This window comes from Neovison vison, chromosome 5 (genome assembly GCF_020171115.1).
Source record: "Neovison vison isolate M4711 chromosome 5, ASM_NN_V1, whole genome shotgun sequence".
Lineage (NCBI taxonomy): Eukaryota > Metazoa > Chordata > Mammalia > Carnivora > Mustelidae > Neogale > Neogale vison.
In genome coordinates, this window is record NC_058095.1 from 23,294,075 (window position 1) to 23,320,955 (window position 26,881).

The 26,881-nt window shown below is 51.6% G+C and overlaps 1 protein-coding gene across 4 annotated transcripts in view; it reads right to left on the reverse strand.

The window, feature by feature from the left end:
• Positions 1-9,141: 9,141 nt before the first annotated feature.
• ARHGAP23 (Rho GTPase activating protein 23) overlaps positions 9,142-26,881 on the reverse strand; it is a 70,704-nt gene continuing 52,964 nt past the window's right edge. For all 4 annotated transcript variants that reach the window (XM_044248127.1, XM_044248126.1, XM_044248128.1 and 1 more), the window contains 7 exons: positions 26,603-26,676; positions 26,241-26,330; positions 25,122-25,247; positions 18,061-18,102; positions 17,401-17,497; positions 15,283-15,314; positions 9,142-11,664 (listed from right to left, as the gene is read on the reverse strand). In XM_044248127.1, the coding sequence (XP_044104062.1) occupies positions 10,603-11,664; positions 15,283-15,314; positions 17,401-17,497; positions 18,061-18,102; positions 25,122-25,247; positions 26,241-26,330; positions 26,603-26,676 (1,523 nt within the window). In that variant the 3' untranslated portion in view covers positions 9,142-10,602. The remainder of the gene's footprint in view (positions 11,665-15,282; positions 15,315-17,400; positions 17,498-18,060; positions 18,103-25,121; positions 25,248-26,240; positions 26,331-26,602; positions 26,677-26,881) is intronic.

The window sequence follows — 26,881 nt, forward strand, 5'->3', positions numbered from 1 at the left end:
TCTCCTTTCTATAGGCTGCGGTCTCATTATTTCGCACCGACACCGTGGAAGGGGCGGGGATGGATGGGGCCGAGATGCGAATCTCAGGCTTGTAACTGGGGGGCAGCTTCCTGGGCAGGGCCTGAGAGAGGAGAGGTGGGAACAGGAGCCCCTCTGGCTGCTGCTGCCCCAAGGACCTAAGAGAAGCCACATAATTCAGGACCCTGGAGCAGAACACCGCTAACTGTGGGATGCCAACTCCCCACTGTGCCCTCCCACCCCCAGTGACAGCTGGCATCAGTGAGGTAGCTGCCAGCATTGCTCACACGTCCAGTGTCCTACAATTACTAAGATGCAGAGTCAGGACTTGAATCCAGCTCTGCCTGAACCCAAACCCAGTGCTTTAACCCCCAGAACAAAGGAGAGTCTGATTACCTCCCTGGGTTGGGTCTTGGCTTCCTGCCCTTCCAATGGGATGATCCTTCATGATGTCACCCATTCTTTCAAGAGCAGCAGCTTTCAAATTAAAAAAAAAAATTCACACGCTTCCACCTGGGTGGCTCAGTGGGTTAAGCTTCTGCCTTCGCCTCAGGTCATGATCTTAGGGTCTTGGAATTGAGACCCGCATCGGGCTCTCTGCTCAGCGGGGAGACTGCTTCCCCCACCTCTCTATCTACTTGTGATCTCAAATAAATAAATAAAGTCTTTTAAAAAATTCACTCACACACAGATATGTAAGAAATACACATTTAGTGAAAGGGCACGTACTATATACAATGCTGTCTGCTATTTCCTGCCGAATTCTAAACACTTTGGTCACAACCCACTAAATCGACTTCTTGACCTTCTAATGTGTCAAAACCCACAGTCTGAAAAATGCTTGTCCGCAGATGTAGTTTCCGTCCTAATCATGCTGCATTTCTGCTTTCTCCTTCTCAAAGGCCTGCCAGCCCCTCTCACCTCATGGTGTCCTCCAAAACTGGAAGACCCCTGACAGGAGATTTACCCTTGATCCTGGTTGGGTGGCGGTCCCGGACCCTGACCCTCTTGCCAGCAAGCTGCCTGAACCCTTCCAGGTCACCACGTCAGAGTCCCATCTGTTCCACCGTTGAGTAGACCAGATGTCCTGATGGTGTTTTCCAGGAATTCTGAAGGCTGCCACTGTTCGAGCATGTTCTAAGGGTTCCTGAGGTGGCCCTTCGAAGCATTCTCCAGCTTGACTGAGGCCTGGGGTATTCTTGGGTTTCCTGTCCCTCCTCCAGCAAACACCAGACTTTCTGTCCCATGAGGTAATGACACTGTCCTAGAGCAACACTATTCCAGAACCCACAGAAGCCCCCGTCACTGTCTTCCCCTAAAGGCCAGTAGCCTCTTTGGAGACTAGAGGTTGAGGACAGCTCACCGTGTGGGAGGAATGGGAACTCCATGAGTGGCCCAACCCCCCTCCCCGCTGAGGAGCCCTTCAGACCCTCCAACAGCCAGACTTCATCCCTTATGTTCTTTTTAAAAGGTGGGCAGGTCTTGCCTTCTCTCTTGAATCCTATTCCCAGAAAGCTGGGAAAGTGGCCAAAATCCCCTTCATCTCCTAGAATCACCCCATTCACTGACAGTTCAAGATCAAATAACAAATGAGACGATCAAGTGCATGCCAGGAATCACGCCAGGCCCTTCGTATACCCTTCAAACGCTGACCGACTGTCTGCTTGCCGACAAAATGTCTGCTTGATCTCCCTGGGCCTGAGTCTTAGCATTTTGGGAGGGGCGGGCAGCCAGCCAACACATGACCCGGATACCTCAGCAGAATCGTGACCGACAGCGAACAGCACCCAGGGAAGCAGGCTGTGATAGTCATGTGGACCACTCAGAGAAGGTGACCAGCCCCGAGGTCACATTTGAGTGGCTGCATGGCAGCTGGTGGCTGAGGGGCACAGGCAGAATGCCCTGAGGTGCGTCCTGGAAGATGGATGAAACCCACGCAGAGCAAGGAGGGGAAGGGGTGTGGGCCATGAGGCCAAAGTGGTGGGCAGAAACCCTGTCCTAGGAGCCCCATCTTGCGGGATGTGGTAGACAAGATGGAATTTTCCCCCAGAGCCGGGGAAGGCGATTGAAGTAAGAGAGTGATGTGTCCGGACACTATTCCAGAAGTTTCCTCTGACTGTGTTGCAGAGAAAAGATGGGGGGGGGGAGAGGGGGACGAGTGAGCGCAGAGCCATCAGTCAGGGACAGGTGCAGCGATGCCTCCCTGGCTCACTCTAGCTAACAATCCTCTGGCCAAGGGAGGGGAAACTGAGTCTCAGCGCCTTTGTAGGTACGATGTGATGGAGTCAGAATTCAAACCCAAGACTTAACCCTTCCAGTAGCCCTGCTTCCTTAATGCTTCCTGATACCGCTCACTTCCACTAAGTGTCTCTTTACCCCTGACAGCGTGGCCCGTGGGGATTATAGCTCCCTTTGACGGATGGGCAAGGCTGACTGGGCAAACAGGGACCTGACCGGCTGGCCTCCGAGTCTGATCCTCATTCGGAAGAGGAAAGAGACTGCTTTACCGACAGAAACCTGGGAAGCCCTCATCTTCTCCCTCGCTGTCTGCACATCTGTTGAGTCCTGGGCATCTTCTTCTAGGGTCTCGGAGAGGCTTATGAACTCCAGAGTTTCCAATCCTTGGTGCAGGACCTTGGGCTCAGGGCCATTGTGCCCATTGGCGGATGACAGGCTCCCTTGACACCCACTGACGTGGACTGAATGATGGACACTACCCATAATGACACCTGGTGGAAAGCTCCCTCCCCTACCTCTGGTCACTGTCCCACTACCTCTGGTCAAATCCCCAGATTCTCTGCCTTAGCTCTCATGGTCCTTCTACCTGCCCATGCCAGAACGGCAAGGAAAAATCCCCATTCCTATTAGTTCAATTCAAATAGATTAGGAGTTTTCCCAAAGAAACGTTTCTCATGTGGGGCTCTCATCTGGCTGTCGGTGGAGCATGGGACTCTTGATCTCAGGGTTGTAAAGCTCGAGCCGCACGTTGAGTGTAGAGATTACTTAGAAGTAAAATTTTAGGGCATCTGGGTGGCTCAGTGGGTTAAGCCGCTGCCTTCAGCTCAGGTCATGATCTCAGGGTCCTGGGATTGAGCCCCACATCGGGCTCTCTGCTCAGCAGGGAGCATGCTTTCCACTTTCTCTGCCTGCCTCTCTGCCTACTTGTGATCTCTCTTTCTCTCTCTCTGTCAAATAAATAAATAAATAAATAAATAAATAAAATCTTAAAAAAAAAAAAGAAATAAAATCTTAAAAAAAAGAGAGAAACATTTCGTATGAAATAAGTGTCTGTCCTTACGCCAGTACTGCTCTGTTTTGACTGGTCGTAGGTTTGAAAAATGCGAGCTTGCAATTCTGTTTCCTTCCTCAAAACTGTTTGGCTGTTCCAGGTTCCTTGTGTTTCCACAGGAATTTTTTGATAAGCTGTCAGTTTTTGCCAAAAAGACAAAAAAATCAGATTTTAAAAGGAATTGTGCTGAATCTGTAGTTCAACTTAAGGAATATTGTCATCTTAAAAACGTTAGGTCCTCTGAAACATGGTTATTTTTCCATTTATTTAGATCTTTAATCTCTTTCAGCAATGTTTTATAGTTCTCTGTCTACAAGCTTGACACTTCTGTTGTTTATTCCTAGGTGTTTCATTAATTTTGATGCTATTATAAATAGGATTCTTTTCTTTTCTTTTCTTTTTTGATTGAGGTGTAATTGACATCCATTGTTTTAGTCTCAGGTGGGCAACACGAGTCCACACTTGTGTCCTTGGTGAAATGGTCACCACAATAATTAACATCTGTCACTAGTTAACATCTTTCACAATACGTAGTCACAGAATTGTTTTCATAGGATGATAGCTTTGCAGGATCTACTCTTAGCAACTTTCAAAGATGCAACACAATATTAACTATAGTTATCATGCCCTGCGTGATCCCAATGACTTATTTTATAATTGAAATTTTGTACCTTTTGACCCCTCTACCCATTTTATCCACCCCTGATCCTCCACCTTTGGCAACCACCAATCTGTGCTCTACATCTATGAGCTTATTTTTTGTTTGTCTGTTTGGCCAGGGTTTTGTGGTTGAGATTCCACATATAAGTGCAATCATATGATATTTGTCTTTCTCTGTCTCACTTCTTTCACTTAATGCCCTGGAGATCCATCCATGTTGTTGCAAATGGCAAGATTTCATTCCTTTCCATTGTTGAATAATATTCCATTGTATAAATAACACCACATCTTCTTTGAGATTGGAATTGTTGCGGTGGGCATTGGGTGCATGTAATTTTCCGAGTCAGTGTTTTCATTTCCTTGGGATAAATACCCAGAAGTGGAATTACTGGGTCATATGGTATTTCTATTTCAAAGTTTTTGAGAAACATCCCTACTGTTTTCCATTGTGACTGCACCAACTTACATTCCCACCAAGATTTTCTTTTCTTAAGAAACAAACAAACGAGGGATGCCTGGGTGGCTCAGTTGGTTAAGAAACAAACAAACGAACCAACCTGGAGCACCTGGGTGGCTCAGTCAGACACTTAAGTGTCCAATTCTTGATTTCAGCTCAGGTCATGATTTCAGGGTCCTAGGATCGGGCTCCCCACCCTGGGATGTCTGCTTGTCTCTCTCTCCTTTTGCCCCTGCCCCACTGCTTGCACTCTTTCTCTCAATAGATATCTATAATATCTATAATAGATATCTATAAGTCTTTTAAAAAAATCTTCCAAAATTATTCCAAATTTAGTATTTACCTCAATTTCTAATACAACCATATTTATGAGTATCCTTAACTTAAATTTAAAAGAGACTAAATTCACATCACATACAATTAACGATTCAGTGGTCTTTAGCATATCCACAATGTTGTCCAACCACCAGCTCTCTTTAGTTTCCAAACTTTTTTAATCGCCCCATAAAACACTTCATAGCCATTAAGCAGCCTCTCCCATTCCCCACCACTCCCCATTCTCGAGTAACCGCTAATCTGTTCCTATGGGTTTGTTCACTCTAGATATATATCATACAAAAGAAATTGTGGAATTGTGACCTTTCGTGTGTCTTCTCTTAGTATAATTTTTTCAAGGTTTATCCAAGTTGTAACATGTACCAGTACTTTGTTCCTTTCATGGAACGAACGGTACAGCATTTAATAGTATATATTTGATTTATTTCTCTCTTTATCCATTGATTTATCTCTTTATTTATCTCTTTATCATGTTTTATTTATCTCTTGATTTTATTTATCTCTTTATCCATTTATGGACATGATCTATTTATCTCTTTATCCATTGATGGACAATTGTCTTGTTTCCACCTTTTGGTTATTATGAATATTACTTCTATAGACATTCATGTTCCAGTTTCCCTGTGGATGTATGTTTTCGTTTCTCTTGGGGATATACCTAGGCATGGAATTGCCAGGTCCTGTGGTAATTCTAGGTTTAATTTTCCAAAGAACTGATGAACTATCTTCTACAGCAACTGTGCTAGTTTACATTCTCACCAGCATCCCTATCTCTCTGCGTCCTTACCAACATGTGCTGTGTTCTATTCTCTCGACTTAAGCTTTCCTAGTGGGTGTGAAGTGGTATCTCACTGTGGCTGTAATTTGCATTTTCTTAATGAGACACAAAAATAGAAAAATAAAGGAGATTAATTTAAAAATTATAAAATTAATAAAACCAGAAGTTGCTTCTTGGAAAAGATAAAATCGGCAGAGATTTAGCTGTCTCTTTTCTTCTTGGCCAGTCTAGTTAGATATTTGTCAATTTTGATGACCTTTTCTAAGCATCAGCTTGTAGTCTTATTGATTTTATCCATTTTTTTCTATTTTTTATTTCATTTATTTCCACTCTTATCTTTATGATGTCTTTCTTTTGGCTTGCTTTGCGTTTAATTCGCTCTTCTCTTTCTAGTATCTTAGGGTGAAAGTTTAGGTTACTAACTTGAAATCTTTCTTCTTTTCTAATACAGACATTGAGAGCTATAAATTTCCCTTGAAACACAGTTTTGGCTACATCCCATGTACTTATATATGTTGTGTTTTGGCTTTTGTTCATTTTAAGGTATTTCTAATTTCTCCTGTGGTTTCTTCTTTGACCCACTGATTATTTAAGAGGGAAGTTTTCTATTTCTACATATTTGTGAACTTCCAAACATTTCTTCGGTACTAATTTTTTTTAAAGTTTATTTATTTATTTATTAAGATTTTATTTATTTTATTTGACAGAGATCACAAGTAGGCAGAGAGGCAGTCAGAGAGGGAGAGGGAAGCAGGCTCCCTGCTGAGCAGAGAACCCGATTCGGTGCTCGATCCCAGGACTCTGGGATCATGACCTGAGATGAAGGCAGAGACTTAACCCACTGAGCCACCCAGGCGCCCCTGTACTAATTTTTTTTTTTTTTAAGATTTGTTTACGTATTATTGGGGGGTGAGGAGGGAAGGGAGAGGGATAGAGAGAATCCCAAGCAAACTCCCCCACTGAGTATGGAGCCTGACACAGGGCTTGATCTCACAACCCTGAGATCATGACCAGCTGAAATCAAGAGTCAGATGCTTAACTAACTGAGCCACCCAGGTGCCCCTTCTGTTATTAATTTCTAATTTAATTCCACTGTGGTTGGAGAACAAACTTCATGTGATCTCAATCCTCTTAAATTTATTGAGGCTTGTTTTATGGCCTAGCGGATGGTCTGTCCTGGAGAATGTTCCATGTGCTCTTGAAAAAGATGTGTATTCTGCTGTTGTTGGTTGGAATCTTCTTTAGATATCTGTTGGTCTAGTTGGTTTACAGTGTTACTGATCTTCTGCCCAGTTGTTCTATCCATTATGGAAGGTAGGTATGGAAGTCTCCATTATTTTGAATTGTCTACTTTTTTACCAATTGTTAGGTTTTGCTCCAAATTTTGTCGTTAGGAGCATATATATTTATAATAATTTAATCTTCCTGGTAGACCTTCTTATCATTATAAATGTCCTTCTTGTCTCAAGTAATAGTTTTTGTCTCCTTAATACCCGTTTTGTCTCAAACTTGCATAGGTACTCCAGCTCTGTTGGTAATGGTGTGGCATCTATTTCCATCTTTTTAAACTTTTTTGAGACTCTGAACTTGTAAATTTCTTATAAACAGCATGTAGTTTGATCATGTGTTTAAATTCATTCTGCCACTGATTGCCTTTGACTGGGCTGTTTGCCTCATTTACGTTCAATGTAATTCCTGAGAAGGTAAGATGGATGTCTGCCATTTTGCTATCTTTTTCATGTCTTACGGGTTTCTTTTTTTGTTTTCTATTTCTTGATTCCTGCCCTCTTTGGTTGAGATAGCTATTCTCTAGTGTATCTTTTTTTAAAATTTTTTTAATTTTTAAAGTTTTTTATTTTTTTTTAAAGATTTTATTTATTTATTTGACAGAGATCACAAGTAGGCAGAGAGGCAGGCAGAGAGAGGGAGAAGCAGGCTCCCTGCTGAGCAGAGCCCGATGCAGGACTTGATCCCAGGACCCTGAGATCATGACCTGAGCTGAAGGCAGCAGCTTAACCCACTGAGCCACCCAGGAGCCCCTCTTTTTTTTTTTTTTTTTTTCAATATTTTATTTATTTACTTGAGAGAGAGCGCAAGAAAGCACAGAGGGAGAGGGAGAAGCAGGCTTCCTTCTGAGCAGGAAGCCTCATGCGGGACTCGATCCCAGGACCCTGAAATCATGACCTAAACTGAAGGCAGCTGTTAAACTGACTGAGCCACCCAGGTGCCCCTAGTGCATCTTTTTGGTTCCTTGTTTCATTTACAGTGTTTTTTGGAGTTATCTTCTAGGGGTTCCCCTGGGCATTACAATTAGTAGCATCTTCACTTAACACGATGTAGTTTGGATTTTTGTAGTTTGCCTGGGTGGTTCATTCAGAACATGGAGAGTGTGTGACTCTTGATCTCAGGGTCATGGGTGCGAGCCACACTTTGGGTAGAGTGATTACTAAGATAAATACATAAATAAACTTAAAAAAATAAACAATACAGCTTGGATAAATACTGAGTTAATTTTAACAGTGTATCAAAACTTTGCTTCAGTCTAGCTCCATTCCCTCCCCGCACCTTCATACAATCACTGTCATACAGATCTCATCTGTACAGGTTGTAAGCCTGTCGACACAGTTTTATAATCATTGCTTTAAGCAGTTGCCTTTTTAAAAAAATTATGGGCTTGAAATTTCATTTTATTTTAAAGTCCATGCCCAACGTGACGTTTGACCTCAAGACCCCAAGAGTATTTCTCCTGGGGCAAGCCTGCTAACGACAAATTGTTTTTCCTTCCCCTAGATGTCTTCAATTCTCTTTGTTTTCGGAGAGCAAAACCTACTACCAAAGCCCACTACAGCCCTGCAAAGGTGGCCCAATGCGGGGCTTAGACTTATCCCAGCTCCACCAGCTTATTGGCTGTGTGACCTTGGACAGGTTCAGTCACTTCTCTGTGCCTCAGTTTCCTACTACATAAAATGGAGATAACAGTGTGTGGAGCTTATTTGCCAAACAAAAACAACCTGGGGGTGGGGGAGGGTAGAGAAAGGAAGGAGGATTCAGTGCCTGAGCTCTACCCAGCTTCAGGGCTCTCTCCTAGCTTCTCCTGGATGAAAGTCACCTGCTCTTCCTGCAGGATACTAGGCTCATCAGAGGCAGCCTGGAGGTGGGCAGAGGCACCTCTAGCACCACGACATTGAAGGAAGCCCATCCCATGTTGTAAACTTACACGTGTGGGGTAAGGCAATGGGTAAAACCCACTCTTGTTCTCTTTGGATACTGCCTGGGCCTGGAGTGATGCCCGGGGTCGGGATGGGCCTATCAGTGGCCTGGGTCTTGCCCAAGCTTCCTGTCTGCTGGGCAGCAGCTCTGGACCATTCTGAAGGTCTTGAGAAGGAGGATGCTGTGCATCTACCCTGCCTCTGGAGAAGTCCAGAAAGCACATGGAAACCTCTTGCAGCAATGACCGTCAGCCACCCTTCGGGCTTGTATTTTGCTCCCACGTCAAGGATACCCACAGAGCCAGCAGGAGGCATAGGTGCCCCTAATCCAGCCCCACCCCCCGCCCTTCCCTCCTTCCCCCTTCCCTCCTTCCAAAACAAGCCACACAGCTGATTCGTGCCTCAAGGAAGGCCATTTATTTCCAAGATAGAGACTATACTTTTAAGACAGGACTTTTCAGAAGCAGGAAATCTTAGTTGTCGCCTAGAGAGGTGTGTCAAGGACACAGTGAAAGGAGACATGCGTACGTGGGGCCAGAGGCTTATCCAACACTGTTACAACACTTTTTTAAATGAGCAAAACATCTTTAAAAATCCTTATAAATTCTTTATAATATGTTACACATTTAGAGACAATATTTACAATAAAAGGACGAGGGAGGGAGGAGAGAGAAATCTACTTTACAGCAAATCTTTGCATAAAACAAGAGGACCGACAGACGTGGCAATGGGGTTCACAACCCCGCCCGGGCTTCCCTGGAATAAGTGAGGGCGTGTGTGGGGAGGCCTGGTGGTCTGAGGTCTATTTACAGAGTGTGGGGAGAAGAGGGGGCTGGGTCCCGCCCATCCTGAAGGAACAGCCCAGCTCAGATCCCATAAATCAGTGTGTGTGTGGTGTGTGTGTGTGTGTGTGAGAAAGAGGGAGGGAGGGAGAATGAGAGAGAGAAAGAGAGCAAGTGAGACACCAGGGATGTTTCCTACGCCTCCTCCAGGGAAGAAGGTGGGGTCTGTGTGCCTGAGTTGTGGAAGAAGCAGGCACAGCTGGAAGAAGGACAAGGCAGACAAGGGAGGTTGAGGCGGGGGGGGGGGGGGCGCTGGCAGCTAGCTCCCCATGGTCAATACGCTTAGTGAGGGTGGTTTCCAGGTTGGCAAAAAGTTGGTGAGGGGAGTAAGCCTGGGAAGAGTCTCAGTCCTGCCTCTGTGGAGTGGCCCTGACTTCCTTCCCCGGCTCTGACAAACAGCAGAGGGCAGGATCCCCCAGGCAGCAAAGGTAGGGAGCCTCGCTGTGATGTGTGCGGTGTGGCCGGGGTGGGAATGAAGGGGGCAGGAGTGGCAGAAGTTGCTACCAAAACACCTCCTGACGGTGACTAGCGCACAGCCACACCGGCTCTCCCTCCCCCGTGTGGACACCCTCCATCTCCTCTCCCCGGACAAATATACACTCCCTTCCCTCAGCGAGGAGCTAGGAGCTAACGGCAGGGGCAGAGGAAAGGAGCCGAGAGCCAGCATCACCCCGCGTCTTTCCTTTAGTCTGAGACTTGGCGGTTCCCTATCCGCATCCCATGGCCAACAAGGGTCTCTAAGTGCAGACACAGAAGGGCCCACTCTGTCACCGAGCCCCCAGCAGCCTGTCCCCTCCAGTGTCCCCCTCCCCTTACCTCCAGGATCCCCTCCCGCCCCCGCCTCGCTCAGCCAGGCCTTCTAGCCGGCCCACCTCCTACCGATCCCCGCACACAACTAGACAGACGCGGCCTGCAGCGCCAGACGCAGCGCGGGGAGGGGGGGGGGGACGAAAGAAGAGGCGCAAGCCAGAGAAGACTGGGGGAGGGGAACCGGGCGCGGGGAGGGGGGCTGGTCACAGACACTGATGGAGGCGCGAGGCGGCCGAACGGCGCGAGGGCTGACTCTGCAGGGCCCCCGGGTCCCCGGGCGGCAGCGAGGCCGCGGACGACGGGGCCCGCGCCTTGGTGGACTCCAGGCTGCTGAGGCCTGAGTCCTTGTTGTCGCTGTGTGCCCGAGGGCCCGCGGGCTCCGGGGGGCCGCCGCCGCCGCCCAGTTCCTTCCACTCGTTGAAGTTGAGGTCGGTCAGCGGACTCTGCACCACCACCGTGTGGCGCCGCCAGCTGCTCCGGCGCCGCCGCGTCTCGGGCGACAGCGGTCGCCGCAACCGCACGGCCAGCATGTCGTCGGCAGTGCCACGGAGGCGCAGACGCAGCGCTTCGATGCGCGACGGCCGGGAGCCCAGCGCCGCCACCGCCGCGGCCGCCGGGGGGCGCAGCGACTCCTGGCTGCTGGACGAGGCCGAACCCGGAGGCTCCGCGGCGCGCACCCCGCCGCGCCCCGCGCTCGCGCCCGTGTCCCCGCCCGCGCCCTCGCCATCCGGGCGGCCTCGGGCCAGGCGGCGGCGCGCCAGCGTGTCGCAGGGCATGAGGCGGTGCGAGCTGAAGGACGGCCGGCGCGCCGGGCGCCCCCCGGGCCCCGCGCCGGCCTCCGTGTCCGTCTCCACGTGGCTCAGCTCGCTGCGCTCATCGTCCGCCTCGTCCCCCGCGCCCGGCCGCCGGCCCCCGGCGCCCGAGCACACGCTGCGGTCCATGGTGGACAGGGTGGAGTAGCCCGAGACGATGGAGCGCGTGTCCGCGGCCGGCCGCTCGTCCGGCGCCGCCGGAGGGCTGAGGCGGCCGGGGGCCTCGGGGGCGGCGGGGGCGTCGGCGGCGCCCGGCAGCGGTCCCTCGGGCTGGTCCCGCGCCCCCGGCGCCGGCGCCTCGGGCTTGTGCACCTCCTGCTCCGAGTCGTCGTCGGTGCTGCTGCCCAGCCCCCGCGCCTCCCGCCGTTTCTTCCGCTTGCGGTTGACCGCCGAGATGAAGGAGATCGCCAGCATCTCCCGGGCGTACGGCTCCTTCTTGGGGGCCCACGAGCCCTGCGCGGGAGACAGGCCAGAATGCAGGAGGTGCCCCGGCACCGGGGTCCGGCCCCGCGCCCCCTCCCCCGGAGGCCTCGGGACCGGTCTCCCCAGACGGCTGTGCCGGCAGCAGCGTCACTACCCACTCGGGAGCTCTGGCTTCAGTCCAGACTCTCCACTCTTTCCTGTGAGCTGGAAGCCGGTCCTTCACCTCCGCCCACCTTCCACTCCGTTCTGCATGCCCAGCGCTAGAGAAATCCTTGTGGACGCGGCTCTGGTGATAATAGCCTCTCGAGAGGGAATACACTTGACAGTTTGAACCCATTTCACAGAGACTGTCCTGGGTGATAATCCCCAGACCCTGGCCGGCACCTCCCTCCGACCGCAGCTTCTGCCCCCTCCATCGCCACTCACTCCCACTTGGGAAATCTGCCTTTGCACCTACTCCGTATGTATGGGCCTCTCCAGGGCAATCCGCCCAAGTTCACTTCCCTTTCCCACGGCTGCCCACGGGCTGGCATTTCAGACAGTCCATCAGCGTGCCACCCACAACCCGCAGCCCTACATCAATCCAACCACCAGCTCTGCCACCAGGAGTGGCCACACGAATTTGCTCCAGAACAGTGATTCCCAACCCCACACTGGCCAACTTCCTGCCCATTCTCGCTGCTAAGTCCTGTGGGTGTTTTCTGGTCCTAGCCTTCCATGGTGCCCCAGCAGATGCCATGCTGCCCATCACTGGCCAACACCCAACTCTCCCTTGAACCCCAAAACTCTTCTTCCAACGGCAAATCCGTCTCCAGCAAAGTGTCTGCAAGCACCGGAAACTCTCCTATCTCCAACTGAACTATGCTCCCTACCCCCGGCCCCAAGCCACCTGCGTTCATGTTCCCCACCTTGAGGGGATTCTCTGCCTCCTGCCTCTCCCCTGCTTCTTCTCGATTCTCCCGAAGTGATTCCCAAACCCAGCCCATCCTCACCATCCTCTTTCCAGGCCCTCACTCTGCCTTCTCTGGACCTTTCTGCCCTCTTCCTGATAGGATTCCCCGCCTCCACCCTTCCCTTACCCCAGTCCCTCCTCCTCTAGAGCAATCAGCCCTTCTAAGACTAGGCGGGAGTCTGATCACCTCCACACTCTGCAGGGCCCCTTTACCCCCACCAGAATGAAGCCCAGACACAGGGCCCTTCACAATCTGGTCCCAACTTTCCCAGCCTAGGGCCTTCTCTAACCCAACCCCAACCTCAACCCCAACACAGCCTTCACTTGGGCGGTGCCCACCTGCCAGACCCCCCTGCATTTTAACACTGGCAGCCCTTAGTCGCTGCCCCCCCCCAGTCCACCCTACTTGCTGGGTGAGCTCTAAGTCCTCCATGCGGCCACCTCGAAGCCCTCGCCTTGTCCTTTGAAAACACAGCTACACCTGCTCTTCTCCCATCACGATGGGTCTGTGTCCACATCGTCTGCAACAAACCCTGAGTTCCTTGAGAGTAAGGTCTGTGGCTTATTTCTGTTTGCATCCCTGACCCCTAGCGCCATGCCTGGCACATAGCAGGCATTCAGTAAATGTCAAGTAAACTGACAAAAGGATGAAGGCAGTCCCTTTGACATGGGAGGCCCTGCAGACCCAGAGGCTAGAACTGCTCCCCCTGCTGGGCTGGAATGGCCTGCCCTGTGACTCCCTCCTCCAAAGCCACGGCCCGCTTCACCCACAGCCTAATATTGAATGGAGACCCAGAGATGCCTCGCGTGGCCCCCCGCAACCTACGTGCTCTCTCTCACATCAGCTGGCTCTGAGAAAGCCAACACATGCCAGGCAGTCGGGATTCAGAGGCATGGGGCTCCCTGGCCGTGGCCAGTGCCACTTCGACTGGCCAATGCTCTCGGAGAGACTTGAGAGGCCACTAGGACCACCTGATCAAATATCCTCTCTCCCTGCGAGCTGCAGAAGCAGTGAGGTCGCAATGGTCCCTTCCAGGAAGGCAGAGGTCAGGGCACGTACAGAAAAGTCAAGAGGTCAGCCCTGGGAAGCCAGGAGGCGAGCAGGGGAAAATGGGTGGAAGTAACATGGAGCTGGGTTTGGGTCACCGTAATGAACTTGCTCCCCATTACACAGTCTTCTGACCGGGTGAGTGCCCCACAGGTGTGCAGTCAGAAGTTCTGTGGAGAGGCTGCAGGGACCTCTGTCCTAGACTAAAGCAGCCTTCTTTCTTTCTGTCCAGGACATTCTTCTCTTTTTCTTTCTTTCTTTTTTGTTTGTTTGTTTATTTGAGAGAGCGAGAGAGCATGCAAGCAGGGCAGAGGGAGAGAGAGACCCCCAAGCAGGTTCCATGCCCAGTGCAGAGCCCGCCATGTGGCTCTATCTTACGACCCCGAGATCACGAAATCAAGAATGTCCCTGAGCTGAAATCAAGAGTTGGACACTTAACCAGCTGGGCCCCCAGGCTCCCCGCCACCTAGTACATTCATCTGATACGTAATGAGCACCTGCTTGGTGTTGGGCACCCTGGGATCACTGGGACCTGGCCAGTGCTTAGAGACCCAGGTCAAAATGAGTCTGGTTTGATCACCAAAGTTTAGTGGATTTCACCCACTACTGCGGACAGAATTGTGTCCCCCTCCCTGAATCCATCTGCCAAAGCAAGCCCCGACCCCTAGTGTATTTGGAGACCAGGCCTTTGGGAGGGAAGGCAGTCACGCCCTGATGGCAGCATTAGTTCTGTGACACAAAGAGACGCCAGGGAGCATGTGCGATTGCTTTCTCTCTGCTCTGTGAGGACACAGCGAGAAAGCGGCCATCCACAAGACAGGAAGAGAGCTCACAGCAGAAACTGACCATGCTGCACCTTGATCTTAGACATCTAGCCTTAAGAACTGTAACGAAAGAGATGTCTGTTTTGTAAGCCACCCCATATGTGGCATATGTGGCATTTTGTCACGGCAGCCCACGCTAAGACAACCCCCTTGGCCATCCAGCTCTACTCTAAAAACTGGACAGCCGTGCTGGCCTCACCGGCTCTGTGTCAGAGGCCGGGCTCTGGAGCAGGCAGGACTAGCTGACTGTGAGGGCTGGTTCGGAGAATCAGCTTTGGGTTCATCGATTTTTCTCAACGGTTTCCAATTTCATTGATTGATGCTCTTGTCTTTATTATTTCCTTCCTTCTGCTTGCTTTGGGCTCTCCAAAAAACCTAGTTACTTGTAGCAGACATATCTGCTGGTTCCCATATCCCCATAAATGGGGATAAGTACCAGGCCTCATTTACAGGTGAGGAAGTGAGGGTCACAAAGAAGTTAAGCAACTTGCCTGATGTCCCGAAGCTACAGAATGCTGGAGCCAGGACTCAGACCCAGGACTGCTGTGCTTCTGACCACTGGGTGCACTGCCTGCCCCCGCCCCACCCCCGGCCGCCTAACTCCCAAGCCAGAGCCTTCTCTTCCCCCAGATGCCTCCCGTAGCACTGCCAAGGTCAGCAGCTTCTCCACTGACCTCGTACACACAGTCCTTCCCACTTGCCTTCCCAGGGACCAGCAACCTTCCTCAGGGGCCACAAGCACTTCTCCCCCTTCCCTCGACCAAAAGCAAAGAGCGGGCTGGCCTGGACAGGAATAGAGCCTTCGGAATGGCTTTGGCACTCACCTTGGACTTGGCTGAACTGCAGGTGGTGGAATCTGTTGGGGAAAGCGAGAAAGAAGAATGAAAGTTAAATTGGGGCAGGAGGAGGCTGTCTCATGAACACAACTCCCTCTCTTCGGAGGCTTCAGAAACCGGGGAGTTCAGACACCTGAGATCTCCCCGGGTCCTGGGAGTGTGATGGGCTTCTGATGTCATTTCCTGTGGGGACAGGGATGGAGCGGCTAATGATGTCAATCACCACTTCCCTTTGAGGCAGGAAGTGACATCAGGCTGCCAGTCCCTAGACTCTCACTGGCCAGGGTCAGGGGCAAGGGGTGGGAGGGGGGACTTTTCTTTGGGCCTAGTTCCTCTCCCTGCCCCTCCTGTCCCTGTCACTCTGAAGCATTGGAGAGAAAATACCGAATACCAGATGCAATCCACAGAAACCACAACGAAACACGGCAAGTCACAGATGCTCTGGAGAAATGGAGACCACACAGTGCACAGACAGGTGGGACCTACATCTACCTCCACCCACCCCGACTCCAGGACAGGAGGAAGACGGCGGACCCCGTGTGGGATGGGGTACAGGGGCAGGCAGCAGGGGGGTGGGACAGGAGCTAGAGCGGGCTGGTGCTTAAGGCCTTGCTGGGTTCCAGCTCCAGACTCCAGCTCAGTCTGCTCTGATGGGGCAAGGCCCCTGTTAATGATCAGAGCTACGAAGAAGAGTGAAACTGTTACATCCATGGGTCTTGGGTCCCCCTCCCTTAACATCACTGGGATAGAGAAGAAACCAGAAACCAGTCCTGGCAGGGTCTTCTCCAGGCTGATCTAAGGACCTCCCGGGGTCTGATGGGGCAGTGGGCAGGTTAATCCACACTCTCTGGCAAGCAAGTGAGCCCTCCTCCCCAGCCCTCCCCTGCACACAGTGAGAAGAGCAGACGGCTGACCACACAGTGAGACACACGGGGCAGGGGTGCGGCAGCAGGTGATTAGAAGAAACGGGGGGCTCCTCTCTGCCACCCCCACCCACCTTGTCCTCTGGCTCCCTCCTCAGTCTGCTCTGGGAACTAGGGGTGCTGTGGAATGCCTCTGTCAGAGACAGGAGCCGTCAAAATACGAAGGGGGACTCACCCATGGGGCGGGACAAGTTAGTGCCTTAAGCCAAGGAGGGGCTGCTTGGGGCTGCTCTGCTACAAGGCTCAGTGCCCAGAAACAGGACATAGGGGCTGAGTGACCAGGGGTTCTGGTTTTAGACACAGGAAGAGCCAGCCCTCAGAGGCAACTGAGGCAGGAGCTGTGGCTATAGAGGGGCTTCAGGGGGTTGGGGGAGGTGACATCCCCTGTGTCTAGACAGGCTGGGTCCCCTTTCCAGCTAAGCCTCCTCCTCTGGACAACCCAAAGTAGCCAGGCTCAGCACAGAGAGAAGGCCAGAGTCTGGGGACTGTGGGGGGCAACCTGCGGTGCTCATCCCGGCAAGGGGATAGGATCTGCCTCCAACAAACGCCTTCTTCCTCCTGAGAAGGGGCCTTCAGCCGGGAGGGTTAGGGCGGGGGTAAGCTGTTAACAAGCGCGGGGAGCTGGTATGTTACATTGATGTGTTCACAGTCTGGGACTTTTCTGCCTGCCCTCGGGCCTGCCCAGCCTTCTTATAATCACCCGCCACTGTTAGTGACCGAGGCCGCAATGCCACACTGTACCCTTTAAATCTCCAACAGGTCCGCTGGAGGAGGGGAAGGAGAGAAGAGGGGGGCAGGGTCCAGGGGCGGGAGGAGAGCACAGGGAGAAGAGAGGAGGGTGGAGGCAAGGAGAAAAGGAAGAAAAATTAAAAAGAGGAACATGCCCGGAAGGACACAGCCCCAGAGAAATAAAAAGCTCAGGAAGGAAACCAGTGAAGGAGGGCAAACACAGCCCCTACCCAGCCCAAGGGGGCAGCTGAGCAGACACAGAGGCGGGCGCACGGGCAAGCCGTACCTCCCTGGAGTGGAGATGGTCCTGCCACAGCCCAGTCTCCAGGGGGCAGGGACAGGCAAGGGCCCCACTAGGGCAGAGCAGGGAAGCTGGGCATCTGGCCAGGCATCTGGGACCCTGGAGAATGCAGAGTCCACCCCCGCCCCCTCCTCCCCAAGCCCCTGCACTCACCTGAACCTGGGTCCCCAGGGGGCACTGTCCTGCCAATGTTAGGCAGGAGGTACTCAATGTTGGGCACTGACTGAGGCTCCTTGTCATCCACGGGAGTCTGCAAACAGGAGGACGGTCAGCCAGCATGCCCTCAGATGGCTGGACTGTGGTCCCGCAAGCTGGGGTAACTTGAAGGCGGGGCCAGTGACTCCTCCATCAGACCAAGGCTCACCAGGGCAGCGGCTGGCTCTCTCATCCATCAGGCACTCTGGAGGGCAGCTCCTACATGTCCCCCACTAGGCTATTTTGTGCCTTCTCCAACACCTTGATTAAACCCCCAAAGGCTGGAGCTGCTCTCTCAGCTGAAGGCAGGAGCCGTGTCTCCCCCATTGGACTGGACCTTCCTAAGACCTGTATCTTCCACGTAAGATGGGAAGGTAGGGTTTACTTTTGCTATTGGACTCAGTTTCCTTAGGGTAAAGCTTATATCTCCCCCCTCAGACCCGGGGCTCATGAAGGCAAGGACTGTGTCTCCCATTAGTTTAGAGGCTCCTAAAGAGAGGGTCAATGTTTCCTCCACCAGACTGGGAAGCCCCACGGACAGGGACCTTGCTCCTGGCCCCCAGCCTGGGATGAGGGCCCACCTCAGACCAGACCCACCCCTCCCTCCACATCACTTACTCTCTCTCCCTTGTCCTCATCATCGCTGAAGAACCAGTCTGACTGCAGAGGAGACAAAAGGAAGTGAACTCAGTGTGGAAAGGGGCTGAGGGAAGACAAGCTGCACAGTCCAGAGGACCCCACTCGATGTCAGATGGAGCAGGACAAGAGAGGGCACCAAGGCGAGGGTTCCTCCTCTTTTCAACAACCTCATTCTTGCCTGGTTACTAGAAGTCCTTAAAGGAGGGTGATGAACCCCAGGACCCAACTCCACAGATTATGAGAAACCCTGGGGGAGAGAAAAGGCTGGGCCCCAGTGTGGGGAGGGAAATGCAGCCTGGACTGGGAGGGGGCTGAGATTGATAGAGAGCCGGCTCAGGGAGAGATTTGGGGCCAGCTGTCACTAGACACTGTCTAGGGCACATCACTGCGGCTGGCTCCCAAGTATGGGGGGCAGCAGCGCCATCTAGTGCCGGCTGGGGCCACTGCAGGGAGAAGACTTCCTGGCTACCAGCGCTGTGCACCTCTCCCCAAGGCTGGGCACCACACTGCCCAGGGACCGCATCCCGTCCTCCCGCCATGAAAGAGAAGTGTCTGGAGGGACGTGTTAGGAGGCTCCCTGAGGGGCAGGCTGGCAAGTGTTTTTGCATAAATGCCAAACAGCATAGACAATAAACTAAAAATCCCACTCTTAAATATGTATTTTGTGAAATTTGAGAATCTTGAAGATGAAAGCTTAAAAGTTTTCTGAAAAACAAAAATAGACTGCTTGCGAATGAGCAAGTGTCAGCTGTAAACTAGCAGCAGACCCAAGAAGACAATATTTTTGCTGTATCGCTGGACTATGAATGTAGGAATTTGGAACCTAGATTTTTATACCCTGCTAAACTCTCACTTTGAGCATGACCTACAGCTATTCTAAGACATCAAAATGCTTACCACACAAAGACTCTCTTAATTGTGTACACGAGCACGTAAAGAAATGACTCCAGGTTGAAGCAGCAAGCTCTGAGAAGGATGGATAGTAGCATAGAAAAGTCCACTGTCGATCCAAGCAAGGACACTCGTGCACATATACAAACAAGCAAAGTATCTCCAAAATGCAACAGATTTTGGACACAGAGGGAGAAACTAGTGACAGGGGAGAGTACACAAAGTTACTTGGCTTTTAGATGTGGTGGAAGGAAGACAAAGAATATTGATGAGCTTTATAAATTGTCAGTGAAAAGGAACATAAGTATGGGCTGTTATAATTGTGTGATCAAACACAGGACGAGCTGTATAGATTGTGTAATCTTCCTATCGGGAAAATAAAAATCAATTCATCCAAAGGAAGGCAAGGCAGACTGAAGAGAAATAAAATGAAAATGGATTAAACAGAAAATGACACTTAAGACAGTCGAGCTAAGCCCTGACAGTACAGAAATTAGCATCAAGCAAAGGAGCTAAACTCACTGATTGGAAATTAAAACACGCAGACTATCTGGGGTTCCTGGCTGGCCCAGTTGGTACAGCGTGAAACTCTTGATCTTGGGATTGTGAGTTCAAGCCCCATGTTGGACAGATAGATTACTTTAAAAAGAAATACTGTTTGTTTGGGGCACCGGTTGGCTCAGTGGGTTAAGCCTCTGCCTTCGGCTCAGGTCATGATCTCAGGGTTCTGGGATACAGCCCTGCATCGGGCTCCCTGCTCAGCAGGAAGCCTGCTTCTCCCTCTCCCACTACCCTTGCTTGTATTCCTTCTTTCACTATTTCTCTGTCAAATAAGTAAATAAAATATTTTTAAAAATACTGTTTGTTTAAAAATAAATAAAATAAGCATAAAGAAGTGGTTTGGAAGGACAAATATTAACCTATTAGAGTGGGTCACTATGGTGCGGCAGAGTGGGTAGAAATGAAGGGGAGAACAAGGAGACTTGCAGGTTGATAATGACCGTGTGCCATGAACCTCAGTTATTAACTGAAGTCAGGTGTATTATTAGCCCAAATAAGTGGCACAGAAGAGAAGTAAGAAAGACAAGAGAAAATAAGATATCATGCAAGATCTTGGGGAGCGTGGGTGGCTCAGGCTGTTAAGCATTAACCTGCCTTAAGCTCAGGTACTAGGATCAAGCCCTGCATTGGGCTCCCTACTCAATGGAGAGTCTGCTTCTCTCTCTCCCTCTGCCCCTCCCCCTCACACGTGTGTGCACACAAACGTGTTCTCTGTCTCTCAGATAAATAAATAAATAAAATCTTTAAAAAGAGTAACACAAAATCTAAAATCAGTTGTCTCAGGCTCAAGTTCACCTCAGGTAAATGACCTTTCTGAGTCTATTTACTTATCTGCAAAATGGGCATAATAGGACTATCTACTTCTAGAATTGTGGTGAGGATTAACATGAAATCCCATTTGGCTATTATAAAAAAAAAAAAAGACTAGAAATACCAACTGTTGGCAAGGATGTGGGGGGAGAGGGAACCCTCACACTCTCTTGGTGGGAATGTAAAATGGTGCAGCCACTGTGGAAACCAGTATGGGTTCCTCAAAAAGTTAAAAATAGAACTGCCCTATGATTCAGGAATTCCACTTCTGGGTATTTATCTGAAGGGGAAAAAAACCAAAACACCAACAAGAAAAGATATCTGCACCCTGACATTTGCGGCAGCTCATTATTACAATAGCCAAGATATGGAAGTGACCTAAGTGGCTATCAGTGGAAAAATGGCTAAAGAAGACGTGGTATGTCTATAAAATGGAATACCCCTCAGCCATAAAAAGAAAGAAATCTTGCCCTTTGTGACCACAGGAGCAGACCTCAAGGGCACTATGCTAAATGAAATAAGTCAAACCGAGAAAGTCAAACATCATATGCGCTCACTTACACGTGGACTCTAAAACAAAGAGACACACAAAATCCAAGCTCAGAGGCAGAGAGAACAGGTCGGTGGTTGCCAGGAGTTGACAGGGGGAGGACCAAGGAGGTGAAGGGGTCAAAAGGTACAAACCTCCAATTACAAAACAGGTAAGTCATGGGGATGTAATATAGAGTGTGATGACTATAGTTGATATCACCATCTTGTCTATTTGGAAGTTACTAAGAGAATAAATCTTAGACGTTCTCATCACAAGGGATGCCTGGGTGGCTCAGTCAGTGAGGCGTCTGACTCTTGATTTCTGCTCAGGTCATGAGCCCGGCCGGTGTCCTGGGATCGAGCCCCACGTCAGGCCCTGTGCTCAGCAGGGAGTCTGCTTGAGATTCTCTCTCCCTCTCTCTCTGCCCCTTCCCACCCCCTGCTCTCTCTCACTTTCTCCCTCTAAAATAAATAAATAAATCTTTAAAAAAATTTCTCATCACAAGAAAAACAACTGTAACTACTCATGGCGATGGGTAGTAACTAGACTTAACAGTGCTGATCATTTTACAATATATACAAATATCGAATCATTATGTTGTACACCTGAAACTAATATAATGTCACATGTCAACTAGAACTCCATTAAAAATTAATGTCTTGAGAGAGAGAGAGAGCACGTGCACACATGCCTTGTGAGCAGAAGAGGGGCTGGGCAGAGGGACAGGGAGGGAGAGAATGTCAAGGAGATTCGGCACCCAGTGTGCAGCCCAACGTTGCACTCCATCACGACCCTGAGATCGTGACCTGAGCCGAAATTAAGAGTTGGACATTCACCAAGCAACCCTGTCCATTTAAATTATTTTTTTAAGATTGTATTTATTTATTTGACAGACAGAGAACACAAGCAGGGGGAGAGGCACAAGAGGGAGAGGGAGAAACAGACTCCTCGCCGAGATCACGACCTGAGCCGAAGGCAGACGCTTAACTGACTGAGCCACCCAGGTGGCCCCCATTCAAATTTTTAAAAAAATAATGAAACACTGTATGTTAAGCGCTCAGTACTACACACTACTAGTGTATAATAGACATTAGGGGAAATTACAAAAAGGTGCAGTCCCCAGGGATGGGCTGAGTAGGAGGAGCCTTGAGAAGCCAGTGTTTGCAGGTGCCCGAAAGTGCCGTGGGAAGCCAGAGGTATGAAGGAGGCTTCCAGGCATCCCAGCGTTCTCTGGAAGAATGCCCGCCAGCTGGTGCACACCCAGTTCCCTCTGCCTGCCATGCATTCTCCTGTCCCTGCCTGGCTAAATTCCTTGAGGCCATTGAAGACACTGCAGGGAACCCCCAGCCATGGTCCCAGCCCCACACCTGGGGCAGGGTCTCGTCCTCCCATGGGGCTTCCCTGGCCGTAGCCCAGAAAACGAATGACATCTTCCCTGGGCAACGCTCCTTCGGAGCAGGGCCTGGCTTCCATCCCCTTGGTCCCAGCAGGTGCACCGGGCTCCGGCGTGGAGTAAAGCCCGTGAGGTCAAGCATGGCGATCTCAAACCCACACACCAAGTCCTAGCCGCTAGGGGGCATCCGGGGTCTTTACAGCTATTAACTCATGGAAGCCTCCGACTACTTTGTGAGGTAAGCTCGACCACTCTCTCTGCTCTGCAGATGAGAGAGTCAGTCCCTCGTTCGAGGTCGCACAGCAGGCAAGGAACAGAGGCAGAGGCGAACTCAGCCGGCTGGTCCCAGAACCAGAGCCCTCCAGCCCTGCTGTAGGGCCTCTCAACCAGGGTGAGTTGGGCCCCTGGCCCCCCGGGCGACATCTGGCAAACATAGACATTTGCATTTGTCAAACCAGACGGGTGCTCCTGGCATCCAGCCAGAGATGTTGCTAACCATCCTCCAATGCACAGGACAGCCCCCCACAAAGAATGATCTGGTTCCCAAGGTCACTAGTGCTGAGGTGGGAGCTAGTGTGCAGGAGGGATCATCACATTTGTTGGGTGAATCAAGGAACAAATGCTTCGACATTGTCTTTGTGTTTCAGGTGGCTTAGTGAATACGGTCATGGGTTGGCTGGCGACTTGCCACTGGGAAGGTGACCCCCTGGGTCTGCGCACCTCCACTTCACCACGATCCTGCTGTGTGACCCCGGGCATGTCAGTGCCTCTCTCCACACCCGTTTCTGCCCACTGTGCCACACAAGGATGGGGCTCGGTGCCTTCCGGCCCCCTCCAGTGCTGCTGTCCAAGAGTTTCACGGGGGACGGGAGCCCCCAGTAGGGAGGCCAGGTGACAGCTGCGGCCGGAAACCCAGCAGGAGGTCATGTCTCCCGCGACGTTCAACCACCCACTGACTGGCCACAGGCTCAGGGCCAGAGCGGGAGTGCTCCCTGCCGAAGTCCCTTCCGGCCTGCACTCACGACTACGCTGGCTCTGGACCAGAGAGACACCAGCAAACTTGGCTGGGTGGACTCCAGGGGACTCGGGGTGGGGGAGGGGAACTCAATCCCTTGACAGCTGTCCAGGCTGATTATGTCCAAGTGCCAAGGAGACAGAGAACGGAGAGGCCCCAGTTCCAGGAGGGCCCGGGAACCAATCCCTGAGTGCAAAAGCCCAGAAGGGTAGGACCTCAAAAGCAACCCATTCATTCATTTGCTCAGCAGACCCTGAGTGTTTACTGTGTTGCCAGGCATGAGGCTGGACGCTGGGAAGACGACTGCAAAGGAGACAGATGTGTTCCTCGTCCAGCCACCCCGCCCAAAGGAGGGGCTGCCATTGGCTGGGGGACCCCCTCTTGGGGATGTAGGGGAGGTAAACGGACACACTTTGGGCCTCCTTTCTCCCAGAGAGTGCTATTCCTGGCACCCCAGCTGACCACAGGCCTTGGGCTTCTGAGGGTTTCCCTAGGAACTGTGGGGCCAGTCTCCCTCTCTTCCGCACTGGCACTGGCCCAAAGCACACACTCATGGGGGCTCCAGGGGCTACGTGTTGGGCTGGGGAGCTGAACTTTTCCAAGGGAGATAAGCTGCCCCAGACCAAGGCCACATGAGGATCCCTGCCCCCAACCCTTGGCCCTGGCTTCCCTCACAGCTCTGGAGCAGGCTCCCGGGCTGGTGTCCCAGTGTTAGCCTGAGAACAGGCTTCCATGTTCCCTCCTGAGGCTCAGAGACTTGACCACCCAGTAAAGAAAGGAAATAAGCAGGCAGGGCCAGTCAGCAGGACCAAAGTCTACCGCCCCGCCTCAAATGGCCAGCCAAGTCAGCTCTAGGATGAACCCAGGCGTCTGACCCCCAGTAGGGGCAGAGGGAAACACAAACCTTGGTCACACAAAGCTGGCCTACAGTCATGAGGCTGTCATTTATTAGCTGTGTGCCTTTGAGCAAGTCATTTTGCCTCTCTGAGCACCAGCTTCCTCATCTGTAAGATGGAAGTAGCATGACCTGGTTTCCCTTCCCTAAAGCATCTGTGACATTGCAGAGGCCAAGGACCCCGTTGCCCTGGCCAGCAGCCAATTTTATTTCTCCTGGCAGAAGGGGGTCTGTTCCATCTACCGGCAGTAGGGAAATCTAAAAATGCAAAATCTATAATTGATAATAAAATAAAAATAAAATAAAAATCCCTGAATGCCCCAGAAGGGGGCGGTGCTGTTCTGGGTTTGGCTCTGGAGGACCAAGGCCTCCTGCGCCCCCTGCTGGCTGTTCTAGTTCTCATCCATCAAAGACCATAACCAGAATCCTTAGAGACAGGGGGCTGGGGTGCCTCCAGGCAAGCATGAGAAAGGAGGAGACCAGCCCAAAACATAGGGGAGCACAAGTGCAGGATCTGGCCTCACCCCTTGCTCTTCCCTGCCCCGTTCCCCTCCCTTCTGCTGGGCATCACCGTTTGCTCCCCGAAGCCACAGTGGGGCCGGCAAAGCGGAGCTCTGCCTCCACCCCCTACACCTGTCCACCTGTCTGCCTGTTTCTGCCAGGACAATTCTCCTGGAGACCACCTTCCGAAGGTGCCCCTGCACTCACCCCATGGCTCTCCAGCCCAGCAGCGTCTTCCCTGACCTTCCTCTGCCCTCTGACCCTCACACGTATCTTGGAAGCTCAGGGATGAAATATCCTCGAAAGAAGGATTCTAGGCTCTGTTCCTGTTTGGTCTGGCAACGCAGCCCATCGCTTCTGAAGGGCATCAGCCATCCCAGGAGCACTTGCTTATGCTGCCTGTCCTTCCCACAAGGCGCGCGGGAGCGAGATGGCTGCTTACGTGCTGGATCAGCGTCTCCACGATCTTATAGCGATCCGGCATGTGGGTCACCATGTCCGCCATGTTGTCCTCAGACGTCCTCACCAGTGTTGGCCCGAAGACCAGGGCCAGGTTCCTGGGCTCCATCTGGGCAGGGGAGAACCGGTCCACGTTCACACCCCGCTGAGCTCTGACCTCCAGTCCCCCAGGCATCCCTCACTGTGGGCCCCTCACTCCCAAGGCCCAAACACATCCGGGGCTATGCCTGGCTTAGGGGATAGACTCCTCCTTGTTGGGCATGGAGATGCCTGGTAAGTAGAGCGAAGGCCAGATTTCAGCCTTACTCACCTCCAGGCCTGGCAGCCAAGGGCAGTGGCCAAACTTTTCACCCACACTGTGCTAACAGTGAGAGACCCTGGAATAGGGGCCTGCTGGAGGTTCTAAGGGTATTTTAAAACTGGGAGAGTTCCTATAGCTCCATTCATTCTCCCTGCTGTAGAACCAGAAGATATAGAGGCTTGATTATAAAGATGCAATGCGGGGGGCACCAGGCTGGTTCAGTCTGTAGAGCGTGTGACTCATGATCCCGGGGTTGTGAGCTCGAGCCCCACGTTGGGTGTACAGATTACTTAAAATAAATTCTTTAAAGGGGGCGCCTGGGTGGCTCAGTGGGTTAAAGCCTCTGCCTTTGGCTCAGGTCATGATCTCAGGGTCCTGGGATCGAGCCCCGCATCGGGCTCTCTGCTCAGCAGGGAGCCTGCTTCCCTTCCTCTCTCTCTGCCTACTTGTGATCTCTGTCAAATAAATAAATAAAATCATAAAAAAATAATAAAAATAAATTCTTTAAAAAAAAAAAAAACGAAAGGAAAATGCAATGCAAGGGATTCGAGCTAGATCCAAGGATTGATTTCCATCAGACACAGCAAGACTGTGGCTCTCTGCCTCTGGAAGACCCTCAGAAACTCAGGAGATGGCTCTCCCTGGGAGAACCCCAGAGGGGTGGGGTGGGGACAAGATGACATTTAAGGAGGAGGGCATGCCTAGAGGACCTTGGGATTACCTGACCCAGAGGAGCTTAGAGTATGCTGAGAGGACCCTCTATGCTTCCTTCCCCCACATTTCATGCCAGCGTCTGCCCACCTTGTTTTTCTCCGAGTGGTCAGCAATGGTCTTCAGATGCCCCACGAGGAATTTGAGTGTTTCATAGTAGTGTCCTGGGAGATCCCGGATCTGGGTGAGAGCAAGAAGGGACACGGGGCTGTGAGGGTCTCCCCACCTTCCCATCATACCCCACAGGGGTTCCCACTGCCATATCTCAGGGGTCTGGAAACCGCCCTCTAACCACCCCTGTTGGAGAGATGGAGAAACTGAGGCCCAGAGGGGAGAAGGGCCTCTCCAAGGTCACAGAAGGAACTGGCGGCACTGGACTCCAGGCATCCCAGGGCAGTGGTGCTCCCCCAGCCTAGTCTGCCCTTTGCCTAAGGCTGTCCCTGCCCCCTTACCAGCTTCCGGAGCCTCTTCAGCCGCTCTCTTGAGTCTTCGATGCGATTGGCCTCAATGAAGTCGTTGTATTTGTCTAGAACACAGTGAAGACTCTTTAGAGAGGCAGGAGGCAGTCCCTTTTCCCACTCTCAGGGGGTGCTGCTTCCAAGCTGAGGAGGCCCAGACTGTTTCAGTTCGGGGGGAGCTCCGTAGCCTCATGTCCACGTGACCAAATCCATGACTGCAACACTTGGGCGTGCACCTGACCTGGGCTAGCCCAGGTGTGTGTGTTTGGGAAG